Raw genomic sequence first — 15325 nt, 5'->3', positions numbered from 1 at the left:
AGCTTCTGCAGCATAAAACTAGTAGACCGACCCTCTAACATGAAAGATAGAAACTACAGCCAACAGACAGGGAGAGTAATTCAGATAAACTAAAAAGCAAGCAGGACATGGCTGGAAAAACCGTTCCTCTCCTCCCGCTGACTCATCCCGGCACATCCAGACTGGACCTTCTGAAGCAACGGAGAGGAGAGTTGAGAGCATGTGCTCCTCAAGTGTGGGGGCCCCAGGGAAGCTCAGCCTGGCAGTTGTCAGAAAACGAATTCTCAGGTCACACGCCAGCCCTCCTAAACCAGACAATCCCAGCAATCCACATCCCCACAAACCCTCCCTGGAGCTGCTGAGTGAAGTGTGAGCCCCTCATCCCCTTTCCCACGCTCCTGGGCAACAGTCACACTTTCCTTCCTCCCCTCACACCCCACACCTCGTCTTCCTCCATCTTCACTCAGCATATGCTGCCTCACTTCCCACTTCACCGAGACAAGTGAAGAAGCCAGAGGACGGCACAGCTCCCTCCACCGCCACCCAGCCCCTGCCTCCGCGCCCATCTGTTACCCACAGGCTCCTCTCTGGCTGAGCAGCCGCCTGGCGCCAGCCCCCATCTCCTCTGCCTACCTGAAGACATCTCTTCTGTTACCCACAGGCTCCTCTCTGGCTGAGCAGCCACCTGGCGCCAGCCCCCATCTCCTCTGCCTACCTGAAGACATCTCTCCGCAAACACCCCTTTCTGCTCTGCATCACTTTTAAAAGAAGCCCTCATTGGATCACACTGATTTACAAACATGCTGTTATTTTTCTGAAGGAAAAAGTTTTTTTCTCAATCGTATTTCTCTTACAAACTATGGCCCCATTTCTTTCCTCTCTTTTGCAACAAAACTCCTTTAGTGTTGTCCGTTCTGCTCCCCAGTTCATTAAGGACCTCGGGGTGATGAATGCAGTGGCCAATTCTGAGGTTTTCACTGTCCAGGATCATCCGGAACAGCCAATGACTCCGCTGCACTTTCCGCACTGGCTCCAGGAACACAGACCCCACCCAGCGACTTCTTCCTCTTGGCCTCCTTGGCTGGAGCAAACTCCTCTGGATCCTTAATGCTGCAGGCTCTGCTTTCCCTGTTCCCTTTAGCCTCACCTTCTGGGTGAGCTCATCCGGCTCACAGGTGTAAATAACCAATATGCAAATGACTCCACAGTGACAGTCCCCTCCCAGATCTCCCTCCCAACTCCAGCAGTCGGGCCACCTCCCACTCCACAAGCCTAAGCAGACTCTGACCCCGCAGTGGCCTCTTCCACATCTCAGCTGCAGGCAACGTCCTTTCCAAGGCCTGGGCGCTCCAACTCTGCTGGCTCCTCCTTGCTCTGCACCTGGCTGTCAGCGACCCTACTGGCTCCAGGACACATCTAGAGAACAAAGCTAGTGGGGGTGATGGAATACCAGCTGAGCTATTTCAAATCCTGAAAGATGATGCTGTGAAAGTGCTGCACTCAATATGTCAGCAAATTTGGAAAACTCAGCAGTGGCCACAGGACTGGAAAAGGTCAGTTTTCATTCCAATCCCAAAGAAAGGCAATGCCAAAGAATGCTCAAACTACCGCACAATTGCACTCATCTCACACACTAGTAAAGTAATGCTCAAAATTTTCCAAGCCAGGCTTCAGCAATACGTGAACCATGAACTTCTAGATGTTCAAGCTGCTTTTAGAAAAGGCAGAGGAACAAGAAATCAAACTGCCAACATCTGCTGGATCATCAAAAAAGCAAGAGAGTTCCAGAAAAACATCTATTTCTGCTTTATTGACTATGGCAAAGCCTTTGACTGTGTGGATCACAATAAACTGGGGAAAATTCTGAAAGAGATGGGAATACCAGACCACCTGACCTGCCTCTTAAGAAACCTGTATGCAGGTCAGGAAGCAACAGTTAGAACTGGACATGGAACAACAGACTGGTTCCAAAAAGGAAAAGGAGTACGTCAAGGCTGTATATTGTCACCCTGCTTATTTAACTTATATGCAGAGGACATCATGAGAAATGCTGGGCTGGAAGAAGCACAAGCTGGAATCAAGATTTCCAGGAGAAATATCAATAACCTCAGATATGCAGATCACACCACCCTTATGGCAGAAAGTGAAGAAGAACTGAAGAGCCTCTTGATGAAAGTGAAAGAGAAGGGTGAAAAAGTTGGCTTAGAGCTCAACATTCAGAAAACTAAGATCATGGCATCCAGTCCCATTACTTCATGGCAAATAGATGGGAAAACAGTGGCAACAGTGGCTGACTTTATTTTCTTGGGCTCAAAAATCACTGCAGATGGTGACTGTAGTCATGAAATTAAAAGACGCTTACTCCTTGGGAGAAAAGTTATGACAAACCTAGATAGCATATTAAAAGGCAGAGATGTTACTTTGCCAACAAAGGTCCGTCTAGTCATGACTATGGTCTTTCCAGTAGTCTTGTATGGATGTGAGAGTTGGACTATAAAGAAAGCTGAGCGCTGCAGAATTGATGCTTTTGAACTGTGGTGTTGGAGAAGACTCTTGAGATTCCCTTGGACTGCAAGGAGATCCAACCAGTCCATCCTAAAGGAAATCAGTCCTGAATATTCATTGGAAGGACTGATGTTGAAGCTGAAACTCCAATATTTTGGCCACCTGATTCAAAGAACTGACTCACTGAAAAAGACCTTGATGCTAGGAAAGATTGAGGGCAGGAGGAGAAGGGGAAGACAGTGGATGAGATGGTTGGATGGCATCACCAACTCGATGGACACGAGTTTAAGTAAACTCCAGGAGTTGGTGATGAACAGGGTGGCCTGGTCTGCTGCAGTCCATGGGGTCGCAAAGAGTCAGACATAACTGAGCGACTGAACTGAACTGAGCATCCCACCGTTCTCGCCAAACCACACTGTTTCTCTCCTGGACCAGCCTCCTGGTTTTCCTGCATCCTCCTGGCATTTTCTCAGGATGACTCCTTCAACACATAAATCAGGTAACATCCTTCATTTGCACAAACCCTCAAGTGACTCTGCGCTTCACCCAGAGTAAAAGTCAAGAGTCTTTAGAATGGCCTTCCCTCCCCACTGTCCTGGCTCTGCTCTTGAGCAGGGCACACTATCTGTCTGATGCTCTTTCCAGACACTCCATGAACTTCTTCACGTCTTGGCTCACCTGTCACTGTCTCTGGTCTCACGCTGACAATCCTGCTTAAAGCAGTAATGTGTGTTCTCTCCGCCATGTCAGTCTCTTGCTTTATCATATCTTCTTATTACTTAATATCTTACAACATAGGAGAAAATTTGCTTATCTAGACTTACTGTCTCTCTGCTATACCACAAACTCCACAAGATGAGATTTTTTTGACTGTTCTGATCAATGATGGATTCCAAGTGCCTAAAAAATGTATGGCACTGAGTAAGCACGTAATGACTATGTGCTGAATAAATTAACATCCTCAAAGAGATAAGATACTGCAATAAGAAATAAGAAGACATACACAAAAGATATCCTAAGGACAAGAAAAACACCTGGAAATAAAGACACAATAGAAGGCTTTGAAAATAAAGTTGCAGTCTCTTAGAAAAGAAAGCAAAAAGGCAGAGGAGAAAAATTAAAAAAAAAAAAGTGATTTTTTAAAAAAGTATTCAAGAAAATTTCTTAGAACTGAATCACAGAGTTTCTAGATTGGAGGGGCTTACCAAGAACCCAGGACTGCGCTCATTATCATGACAGAAAAATTCTACAGCTTGCAAAGTAATCACATCAAAACACAAGATTGAGCACGAAAACAAGAATCACTGTGACTTCGAGGTTCTCAGAGGTAACATTGGAAGCTAGAAGTCAGTATGATACCTTGAAATTTCAAGAGGAAAGTGACTTCCAGTGCAGAATTCTCTAAGCAATCTATGACTTAAGTGTCAGAACAATGACATCCTTCAGGCAGAAAAGGTCTCAGAACTTTCCGTTCAGCTGCAGGGAAGGGTGGTCCTCCTCGGTACTGGAGAGACTCTGGAAGCAAGTGTGTCCTTGCTCACAACCCTCCCTTTCAGTGTCCTGCAGCCAAGCATAAAGCACTGGATCACTTCCCTACGGCCTCCCTGAGGGAATGGTTTGAAAAGCAGGCCCCCTCAGTTCTTGGGACTGTGGGGGTTATTTACATGATTATGGGTAGATTTATGATTATGCCACTTTGGTACATGTTTTATTTTCCCATGAACGATTCTTTAAGGAACGTGGTAGGGCGCCTGGTAACACATGATCAGGACTACATCTGTCGGATGATCCCATGAAAGCCACAAGAGTCTACCTGGTACAGAAGCGGGAAGGTCTCCAGGGCCATTAAACAAAGAACAGGCCAGAGAAAGAGAAAACCCAGCCTCTCTGAACGTTTAGGTCTGGTGTAAGCCTGAAATTGTGGTTTGGTTCCTCCTTGCCCCTGCGGCAACTCCTCCCCTTGAAGGACCTTGGCACAGCAGGCACCCGCATACAGTGTACACAAACAGCTGGGTGAACGGGACTGAGGAGAGGCCTGGGGTTTCGGAGGCGGACAGGTCTGGGTTCTCATTTTTACTCAGGAGAGTGAGCCCGTTTCTCCACACAAAAGCACCACACCCAACACACCCACTCCTTCATCCACCCCATCACAGAGCACGTATGTGCTAGGTGCTCCCTGCATTTGCTATTTCATCCTAATTCTCCCGCTAACCAAGTAAGGTTGTCCTGATTACACAGAAAAGCTCAGTGGGAAATTCCTTGTCCAAACTCATGCAAGTAGCAGAGCCCAGATTCCACACATCCAGATTCCATAGTCTCTGCTCTTGACTTCCATTGCACAGGCTCATGGATGACAAGGACCAGCCTAACCTCACGCCAGAGGCATCACACTGCAGGACTGACCTGGTCAGCTTAGCTGCGGCCCCCTCCTGCTGGGGCCAGGAAGCGCACGCAGTCACCAGCCCCGCCAGCCCACCCAGGAGCTGTCCGCGGTCCTGCCAAAGGCGGGCCAGAGCTGAGCCTGAGCTCCAGCCTGCTCCCTTCCCGCAGGTGCTCAACACAGACGGTGAGCTGCAAGAGGCGGGTTCGCACTTCACGTCAGCGCTGAGCATGCGGCCTGGCATGCCGCACGCGTGAACCAAACATTCGCTGGGAAGAACTGGGCCTCCCACCACCAAGACGGAGAAGGAAGCGGGTGGCAGTGGCACCTGCGATGCAGACTGGACATCTTTACAGCCCCAGTGATCCAGCAACCTCACTCCGGGGAGCAGGGGCCTTGAGGGAGCCTGCAATCTTCCTCTGATCAGGAAAAGCAATGATGCAGTACAGCCTGCCAGGGCCACCGGCCAGTCCGACAGAAGGGCGACAGGCATCGCGGTGACAGTCGTGTTGGAAATGACACCTGGCTCTCCTCCCGACGTGATGGGGAAAAATTCAGACTTGGAAGGGCCCCTTTTAAGCTTCAGCAAAGAGACTGGGAAGGAGTAAAGGCAGTCTACAAAAACGTTTAGGGAACCTGGGCTTCACACCTGCGTACTGCTTTTGTGAATTTAGCAAATGAAATAACAGCCGTAAGATTGCCTCACAAAGTGAAGAATAGTTTGGGACTGCCGCGGATGGTTCGAGGGGCCCAGAAAGCAGGGGACAGACGACAGGGCTTCTCTCAGGCTTCCCTTTCTCACCTTCTGTACTGGGCACACAGGAGAGAAAGTGCTGAGTACAAGTCACAGGTTTGGCCACGGGCAGGAAGGAGCCCTCCTTCCAGCTGTGACCACGGGCAGGCCATCAGCTTCCTCACTGGAAAGCAGTAATGAGTATAGTGCCTGCCCCCAGGCATGCAGTGACCCCCGCCAGGCCACAACCCCCCAGCCATGCCGTGATCCCGACAGGCTGTTGACTGTTCTGGGCAACTGTGAATGAAAAGGCCTGTTACACAAGCAAGCTCAAGACAGGCTTCTGTTAGTATTACCCAGGTTTTGGAGGGCCTTGGAATAAAAAAAGAAAGCTGTTATTCTAGTGAACTATCTAGGGCATCACAACACAAGCAGTCGCCACATATTCTATGAGGAAGGCAACCTTCACAATGGTGACCAAGGCTCGCAACCATCGCTCTTGAAGGCAGAGAGAGGTGAGAACAGACAAAGACCCCACAAGTGTCACAACAAAACCATTTTTACTAAGTACTGAACTAGAGTACCCCGCACACTTTTTGTGGACATCAACTTTTTCTCTTTCAAATTTTAAAATGGAATTGTGCATACACATTATTTTAAAAGCTTAGACACATTTTGGAGAAAATGAACAAATCTAAGAAATCACTGAAATGCTCTGAAATCCAAATTCACACACTATCAGAACCACTACATCAGCTGTGGGTGTCCTCTTTCTTCCGGAAATGGAGCCTGTGTCACCACCAGGAGTCACAGACTGCGCTGTGTTAACACATCCAGCAGGTAAGCAGGCCTCTAGACAAGCCCTGTGGAGAACATATCCCCCATTCACCTCACAAGTGCTCCATCCTCCCTCAGTGTGGTAGGCAGAAGCAAGCTGAACACACGAGGCAAGATGCCCAGGTGACATGGGTCACCCTCTCTGCTTCTGGGCAGGAGACGTGGCCAGAACCAGGGTTTCCACGAGCTGCTCCCTCTTGCCGAGTGGGGTGATTCCCGTGCAGCTGCTCTGGCCTCCCCTGGGGAACGAGCCAGCCTGGCTATAAGCCCGTGCCGAGGCCTGGAGGGCTGCCGCTGAGGTCTGGCTGAGGCGGGAATGGTGCGTGTGGGCTGACGTCAAGTGAGCCTCTCTGACAACAGCACAGCCCACTCTGGTCCCACCTGTGGGTCCTGGGGAACTGGGCTGCCTGCGAAGCCCATGAGGAGACACAGGAAGCTGGTTAAAATAGACAATCGTGGGGGTTTATACCTTTGGAAGTCATCAAACGAACTTAAAAAAAACAGTTATGACACAGAAACGAGTGTCAGAAAACAAAGAGACGCCCGAGGCATCATTTAGAGACCAAAGGGCACATGTTAGGGTGTTAGCCCCACAAACAAGGCTTGGCATCCCAAGAGCTGCACATGTGCAAAGGAATCTGTCTTCTACGTGGACATTCTTCTTCCTCCTTTATGGAAGGAGTGGAAACCAGGGCTGATCAACATTTGACAACCCCTTGTAGACAAGGACCAGATCATCAGAGATCTACCTTGTCTTCTACGATCAGGCCTTAGCCCATAAGGTGAGAAGTCTGTAGAAAGTCTCAGACCGTTCATACCATGACAACAAAACTCTTCGAAAGACAGATCTACATGGTAAAATGATTCAGGGGGTGCTAATCCAAGTTAATGCCCAGTTTTAAAATAAAAAACGTCAGACAGACAGTGTAATTTTCTTGGTTAGAACTGTTTCCCATATGCATAGATACAGACTAGTACTTTATGCTTAATACATTTCATCAAATGTGAGATTTCTATCACCTGAATAACAGACAAAAATAAGGACTATATTCATTCCAAATTTGTACTTTCATAACTTACCAAATTTTGAAAAAAGTTTACGTGGAGGGACATAAGTTCTAATGCTGATAAAATTGAGGTGCGGTCTGTTTTAATAACATACACGGAACCGAGACTTGCCAACCCTCAGTCGCTGCTGCTTGATTTACAATGTGGCCATGGAAAGGCTCCCCCGAATGTCCTTGGTGTCATGGCTCCAGTCCTCGGGGCACAGGCTGCCTTGGATTGTGAGGAGGGTCTAGAGCTTCACACAACAAGCCTGAGAATGGGAGCCCCAGCAGGGGACGATGCTGCAAGGCGCCCCCTTGGATTCTTACAAACACTAAGAGCAGAACACAGAGGGGACACGTGACCGTCTGGCGCAAAGGCTCCGCCCCTGCTTCAGCAACCCTGTGCTCTTGTTTTCATTTTTGGACTGGTCTTTCTCTCACGCTCACCTGAAAGGCACACGCAGAAAATGCTGGAAAGTCTTACCACTGGGACATCACCGCGGACGATTTTGTTACATAAGAGACACCAGCTATTTCCGTGTTTGTCAACATGAAAACACCTCACTTTAAACGGTATGTACAGAGAAGGGGCTGCCATGTGCCCCCATGCACAGCCAGCTCGGGCTCATGGACAGAGAAGTGCTTCTGTTTACAACACCTACACCCACAGACAGCAGACACCAAGAGACATGCACACACGACAGAGAGCTGGACGTGACGAGTTCACATTTTACGCCAGCGAGGGGACGCTGTTCCAGGATGCCGAAGGGGCGGTCTGCCATCACACTCTGACACAGGGGTCTGGGAAGATGTCTGCTTCTCCTTTTTCTCCCATCTTCAATTCACAGTTGGTTCTAAGCAACCTGGTGGCTTCTGGTCCAGTCCTCTTAGTAGTCTTTTTGAACCTTTGTATCCCTCTGTGAAGAGCCGAGTTCAAATGCAGGAAACCGTGATGCCTCTGGGGCCAGGATGTCAGAGAGGAAGTGAATAGTGCCAGCCATGCCTGCAACGAAAAACGTGATCCATCATGAAAAAAACGGTGTGCGGTGGGCTCCCAAACCAACTGACCTTTAATCACTGCCTTTACTGGGGCTGTCAGGAGGTGGGGAAAGGTAGTGAGGACTTTAAAAATAACTTCACATACACAAATGGAAAATCCTTATATTAGCACACAGCAGGTTTTCTTCACTATCTTATTTTTACATCTTGCATCTGGACACTTTATGGTGATTTCATAGAATTGCTAACAAAAAAGTTAAGGGCATTGCTATTGTGATATTCCAACATGTAACCTTCCTCTCAGAGTCTTTATGTTTTTATTTCAAATGTAAAGCTGCATTTTATATTTTCCTTGGGTTTTAAAAATACTATTTAGAACAAACTTTACTTGCTTGGTTAAAATCCCCACCACCAATCATTGCAGTAACTCAGCAGCCTAATAGTTTTACTTACTAATTCTTTTAAATTACTAATATTAATTATTTATGCTTCTTTATATGACTTAAATAATTAAATGTATCTAAATAACGAATCAAGTTTGCTGTGAATAGATCAATACTATATGCATGGTATTACAGGTAAAATGCAGAGGAAAAACTTATTATTTCTTCCATCACTGAGCAGCAAATAGTCTATGCATATATACTTCACAAAAGATCTAAAAATGCATGGAAGAAGTTCACAGGAGGACAAATAGGCAAGGTAAAGAGACTCAGTATAGTTTTCAGCAAGGAATGACTTTGCTCCTGGTATCTGCCAGCTTTGCACTGATCTCTAAGTAAGATCAACTGTGATGGTGCACAGTCAGGAGGACCAAACGCACCCAGAGACTCGAACCTGGAGTTTCCCTCCCTCTTACCTTCAAAGAGAGAATACGGTCTGTCAGGAATTCGGCAGCCATGTGTTCCATATTCTAGACACCACTCTGCAAACTAGGAGGAAAGACATTTATTTTTAAGAGTGGGGTTTCGCTTGGTGGAAATGGAACTAATGAGACACTGTAGTGAATTCACCAAGAATCAAAGGCCCAGACGCCCAGGCGACAGAGCGGCCAGCAGTGTGGGCCTGGGGGGACTTAGCACCTCTTCTAAGGAGGTGAGACCTGGCAAGTCCTGTCACCTGTCCAGGCCTGTTTCCTCATCTGTAAGGGAGGATTTACCCAGGAAGGTTGTTGGGAAGACTGAAGTAGAAATCACACAATTCACAACCTTCTGTCTCCTTCAGGCATTGCCCTCCGCCCTGGCAGGCACTCTGTGCAGACTGAAGCCCCGCATGCTGAGCCCTGTTGCTGAATATGCAGCTTGTCCCCTCTCCCTTCCTTTCCCCACTGAGCCCCTGGACCGCCCACTGCCCACTCTCTTCCTCTTGAAAACGCATCCCTTAGCTTTCTCAGCAATTCCTTGGAGCTCTCTGAGCCTTCCTTCTGAAACCTCTTCAATGGATTTTTGTAACATTATAATAAAACTCATGCTGCTTTCTACCCTCCAAACCCTCACACACTTCTGGGTCTTTTGATGCACTATCTATCTGGTTTTCTAGTCAGACATCAGGAAGACATTTGGACATTTCTGTCTTCTCCACATTAAAAAAAAAAATCCACCAAATTCTGTGGGCTCAACATCGTGTTTCGAAATCTCTCTTTAGTATCATAGCCAGTATCCTTGGTCCGTGACTCTACATTTCTGCTTTTTGAAAAGTATTTAGTGAGTTAGTTGGCTGCACTGGGTCTTAGCTGCCGTACCCTGGCTCAGTAGCTGCAGCACGCCAGCTTAGTTGCTCTGAGTGTGAGATACGGGATCTTAGTTTCCTGACCAGGGGTCGCACCCACATCCCCTGAATTGGAAGGCAGGCTCTCAGCCACTGGACACCAGGGAAGCCCCAACATTTCCTGCATTAATTATTAACCAACAATTTGGAGAAACCCAGACTGTTTACCTCTACCTCATCCATCCACTGCAGCCATGGTGATCCTTCTGAGAGAGGAGACTGACCGTGAATCACAAACCCTCGTGACGGCCCTCCCGACAGATGCGGCCTCATGCGGCTGGTGGGGAGACCACAGCGCCTGGGCTCCTGCATCACTGGATCTAGGCTGGGGTCCAGGCACTCCAGTGTGAGAGCTTTTAAGCACTCACAAGCTCCCAGTGAGTCTAAAGTGTACCCAAGGTTGAGATCTGCTGACTAGGGGAAGGACGAGCTTTCTTCGGCCTCTGCCCTTCTGACTTCATCCCTCACCCCGCACCCCCTAACACTGGGCACTTGGGGTGTCGGGCTACCCTGTGCTCTGCCTCCCTCCTTGTGAAGTCTTCCCCAATCCCCCGAACTTCTTGCCCATCTGCCACTGTGACTGCCGTCGCCCTAAGCTGCCCCTCATGTCTCTGCCCCGGCCAGCAGAGCGTCATGGCCCCAGGGTGCTGACCCCTCCAGCTCCCGGCACGGGCAGCTCTGCTCCCAGCGTCCAGCCCTGCTGAGTCTCCAGCTCCCCTTTGGGTCTCAGTTCACATGGCACTCCTGGGCCAGCACCTGCCCTCAGTGTCCCCACAACACCCTGTGGGCACGGCCTTTGTGAGTGTGGGCACCACGGCTCTATCCCACCTGGTTTAAGAACAGCCTTCAGAATAGTAATAAACATGAAAACTCAGCCACCCTGAAGGCCTCCGTCTGCCCGTGGTCTTGTACAGTTTGGTGTTTCCTTCCAATCTGTTTTCCAGCGTCTTCCTCACTCATTTTGTGAAGTGTGTCTAGCGAGCGTCTACTGAGTCTTGCTTTGTGCTTCGTTTTCAAACACCTGATGCGTATTTATTAGTCTCTGCTTGGGGCCGGGCATGTCCGGCTCATGGTCGAGGGTGGGGCACAGCGGGAGCCAGCGGAAGCACCCCACAGTGCCCAGCAGCTCCGTCCCCGGGGTCGAGACCTCAGAGGTCCTCTGCACCAGGCGGCTTTCAGGGGAGCCCCAGGCCTGCTGTGCCCCACGGAGAGCATGGGGGCGAGGCAGGAGGAGGCAGGCGAGGGCCGAGGCCCCCGGGCCCTCCAGGGTGGGGGTGTGAGCACTGTAAAACCACTGCAGGGCTTTAAGCAGGGGCACCTACTGATGATCTGCCCATTATCACAATTCATTTTTCTTGGAACAAATTTAGGAGGCGGATAGTATTGTTCCAGTTGAGGCTTCAAGAAGGGACGTCCTGAACTCATGAGGCTAATAACCGCAGAGGAAGGCACTCTTAACAGGTTGCGGGACTGCAGAGGGCATTTCCACCCAGCAGTCCCACGGCAGAGAGGATCCTGTGGCAGAGGGCCGGCGGGGACAAGGCTGTGTGGAAGGAACCACAGAGCTGGGCGCAGCATGTCTGAGACCGGAGAGCTGCTTCGGGCTTCGTGTGGTCTGGGGGGCTCGAAAGCTGTCTGGGTAAGATGCTCGTACCTTGCAAGCTCGGTAGAGGTACTTTTTATCCTGCGTGATGTGGTAAAGGGAAAGGAAGGAGTAGCCGTTCCCAGCGGTCCCGTGGCAGATCCCATAGCCCTTCCGCAGCAGACCTCGCTGCCAAATCACGTCGCTGCACTCCATTGCGTCCTTCAAGTACTTCTCCTCCTTAAAAACCTGAGGAACGAAAAACAAAGCGGTGCTAAACAAGCGTCTGAAGGCACAAATAGCAAAACATTTCCCCTCCCTGCTGAGAAAACGTCCTGCCTTTAGGAAACCTGGAATGACCCGAGGTGACCTGGGTCCAGCGGCACCAGCGTCACACCAGGCAGCTTGCCGTCCCAAGCCACTCCCCTCCCCTCACCCTCCTTCCAGCACATAGTGTTTCAAAAGCGGTTCAAAGGTTAAAAAATTATAAGGAAACTGACAAGATCTCTTTGGTAGGATGGTCTGTCATATACAAACTGTTTTGTGCTTCCTGGGACTTACAGGCTGCAGCTCTGAGACTCCTACTCACGTCGAAGGCAGTGGAGGATTCCACACAGCCCGCCATCCACATCAAGAACATTCCAGACCCGAGGTCAGCCATAAGACCAAGGCACCCGACCAGCTGGCATACAAACTGTCACAAAGAAGCCGGCACAGGGCATCTTCAGCCCCTCAGGAGGCAGCACCATCTCCACGCAGTGCTTTACAGGGACAGAGACAAACACGCTTGGGAGAGACGAGCCCCGGCCGGGCAGGAGGACGCTTTCGCCCCCGACTCCCCTTCACTCGGCTCTTTCTCCTCACACTGCGTTTGTTTTCCCTCCCAGTCCTCTCCTCAGAATCTGTTCTTTTACTAACAGCAGTCTCTGCTGCCGAGCTCATTCTAGTCTAGTGCAAACAAGTTTTAGACCGTGGATTAGAGGCAAAAGGTCACTGGACAAGAGTTCCCTTGGGTGGCCGACAGGATCCTCCCTGCGACCTGTTGGGCATCCCCCTGGGGAGGCTCCGAGGAGCAGGAGAAACAGCACCTGAAGGGTGACCAGCAGCCGCAGGCGGCAAAGGGAAGAGGCGTATCTGCAGCCCAGTCGCTGCTTCTGGTGCGGAACCTCGCCAGGGTGGTCTCAGTCCCAAAAGCAGTCGAGACACGGACTCGGGGGCTGCCGAGTCTGGATCTCAGCTGTGTCGCCTTTCAACTGTGGACGAGTCACCTCTGATGTCTTTAAGTTTTATTTACTATAAAAAGATACTATTTCTTCATCTCGGCTGCTGTATTCAAATGGAATAACGCACCAGAAGCTCTTAGAACACTGCCTGGCACATGGTCAGGGCTCCTTCTGAGCTGTCATTAATACTGCTTTTTTCTGTGTCATCACGCCAGCGCAAATACTTCATCCTCTCATTTTCATCTTAAGCCTCTTAATCTGAATTACAAAACGAAGACATTTTCCCATCCTAAAAAATATCAGATCAGAGCGGATAGCTGAAAGTGTTACTGAAAGGAGAAACAGCACCTGAAAGGCGATCAGCATCCGGGGGTCTGGCTGCTCGCCATTCAAAAGCCAATAAGCAGGCCAGGTTGTGGAAAGAAAATTTGCTTTACTTCAGATGCTGGCAACTGGGGTGGGGGGAGGGTGGCGGACGTTTGTCCAAAGGCCGACTCCTCCTCACACCCCCGACAAGCAGGAGGTGAGAGCTTTCACAGACAGAGTGGGGTGGGGGAGGTCACACGCAGATACAGCACAGGCATCTCCAACAGGCATCTGCAACTGGTCATCAGCGGTCTGACGGCATCATCTCGGTTGCTATAGGTAGTTCATCTTCAGTTCTGGGGTGCACCTGTTCCCATTTCTTTGAAGTCAATTCTTAGAATTGTGGCCGCTCAAGTCCTGGATACATACAGTCTGGCCATCACAGAGTTAAGTTCTGAAAGGTTGCTAAACCAAGAAAGAAAGACCCAGGGATTCTTGGCCTCCAGAGGAGAATTTGATCCGGGGCCAGAGACGAGGCCTGATTGCTCAGAGGTTTTGTGTAATAACGTTTTATTAAAGTATAAAAGAGGTAGAGAAAGCTTCTGACAGACATCAGAAGGGGGCAGAAAGAGTGCCCCCTGGCTAGTGTTAGCAAGGGAGTTATATACTTCTTATTTAGTTATCACAAAGAATCAAAAGAATGCCTGGAGGTTGTAAAGATCTTACTAGACCCACTCCCATAATTTACATTTTAAGATAACAGGATTAGCCAGAAGGTTTTCAGGAAGGAGAAACGCTCCTCAAGCAGGACACACTGTTGTTAGTACAGAGTACAGAGTTTAAACTGAGTTGCTTGTTGTGTAATCATCAGTTTGAAGCTTAAAGATAAAAACGTTTTATGTGACTAAGACTAAGGAATGTAGAGGGAAAAAGAAAAAGTTTGTCCTTTCCTCCTCCTTGAGAATTCCAGACCCCTATCTCCTCCTCGAGAACCCCAGACCCCTCTCTCCTTGGGGACCCCCAGACTTCTTACAACCCGCCCAGGAATTGAGTCTCTCACTTCCCCACGCGGTGTTTGAGTGTCTGTAAGACGGCTCACAGGATACGGCTCAGAACAGTATCTACAGCCCATGAGGAAGAAGTCAAGGGCCTTGACTATGGTTAATGACTTCGCTATTACTATTTAGTCTCCTCACACTGCTTTCCTTTGTTTCCGCATTTCTCACTTCTCCGGTTAAACTTATTCTTTGACTAAAGCTTTCCACAGGCAAAAGGCAGGCAGAGGACGTGACCGGGCTGGGGAGCAGACCGCAGGGTCCTGCTCTGTTTCAAAAGGGGACTGTTTGAGAGTCTGTGTCATGAAATCACAGAGAGTAAGCCCACTCCTCAGAAACCTGTGGCCCCTTTAGCCTCTGCAGGAGTACGTGACGCCAGGCAGAGCCCCCGCTCCCCGGCTTAGGCTGAAGCTGCTGGGGGTGCGCTGTACACACTGAGCTTTCCCTTCCTTCCCCTGCACAGGCGCACGGCCACCGCACCCACCACCACCACACACTCATGCGCCAAGAGGGGAGCTTCTGCTAATAGTGGGGCATTTGGAAATTTAATGAACACGGACAAAAGCTCCCAGATTTAATCACAGATTTTATCTTTTCTACATTGTAGCCATTGTAACTACAGAAAAATCTCTTTACTGATCGACATTACCTCTCTCAAATGCTAAATTTCCCTGGGAAATGTCATGACAGAAAGTCTGAAGAGACGTGCCATGCAGAGGGCCACATAGGGATCTGGAGTCAGAAGACACTGCTTAGATCCCCTCTCTCTCAGCTACTAACTGTATAACTTTGGGTAAGTCATTGTACCTTCTCTGAGCCTGTTTGCTTATGTAACAAAATGGATTAATGCTGAGATGACCAAATGTTGAAAATAAAGGCAAGGATTTGGGGCAGTTATTAAAAATCTCTA

General features: G+C 49.3%; 1 protein-coding gene across 4 annotated transcripts in view; it reads right to left on the bottom strand.

Annotated features, from left to right (window-relative positions):
- Positions 1–6138: 6138 nt before the first annotated feature.
- LANCL2 (LanC like glutathione S-transferase 2) overlaps positions 6139–15325 on the bottom strand; it is a 48457-nt gene continuing 39270 nt past the window's right edge. For all 4 annotated transcript variants that reach the window (XM_081529436.1, XM_081529437.1, XM_081529438.1 and 1 more), the window contains 3 exons: positions 11904–12080; positions 9342–9414; positions 6139–8486 (listed from right to left, as the gene is read on the bottom strand). In XM_081529436.1, the coding sequence (XP_081385562.1) occupies positions 8371–8486; positions 9342–9414; positions 11904–12080 (366 nt within the window). In that variant the 3' untranslated portion in view covers positions 6139–8370. The remainder of the gene's footprint in view (positions 8487–9341; positions 9415–11903; positions 12081–15325) is intronic.

Source organism: Giraffa tippelskirchi, chromosome 9, assembly GCF_054371585.1.
Source record: "Giraffa tippelskirchi isolate mGirTip1 chromosome 9, T2T-mGirTip1v1.2.pri, whole genome shotgun sequence".
Taxonomy (NCBI): Eukaryota; Metazoa; Chordata; class Mammalia; order Artiodactyla; family Giraffidae; genus Giraffa; species Giraffa tippelskirchi.
Note: the sequence above shows the minus strand (reverse complement) of the source record. Positions and strands in the feature narration are given on the sequence as shown.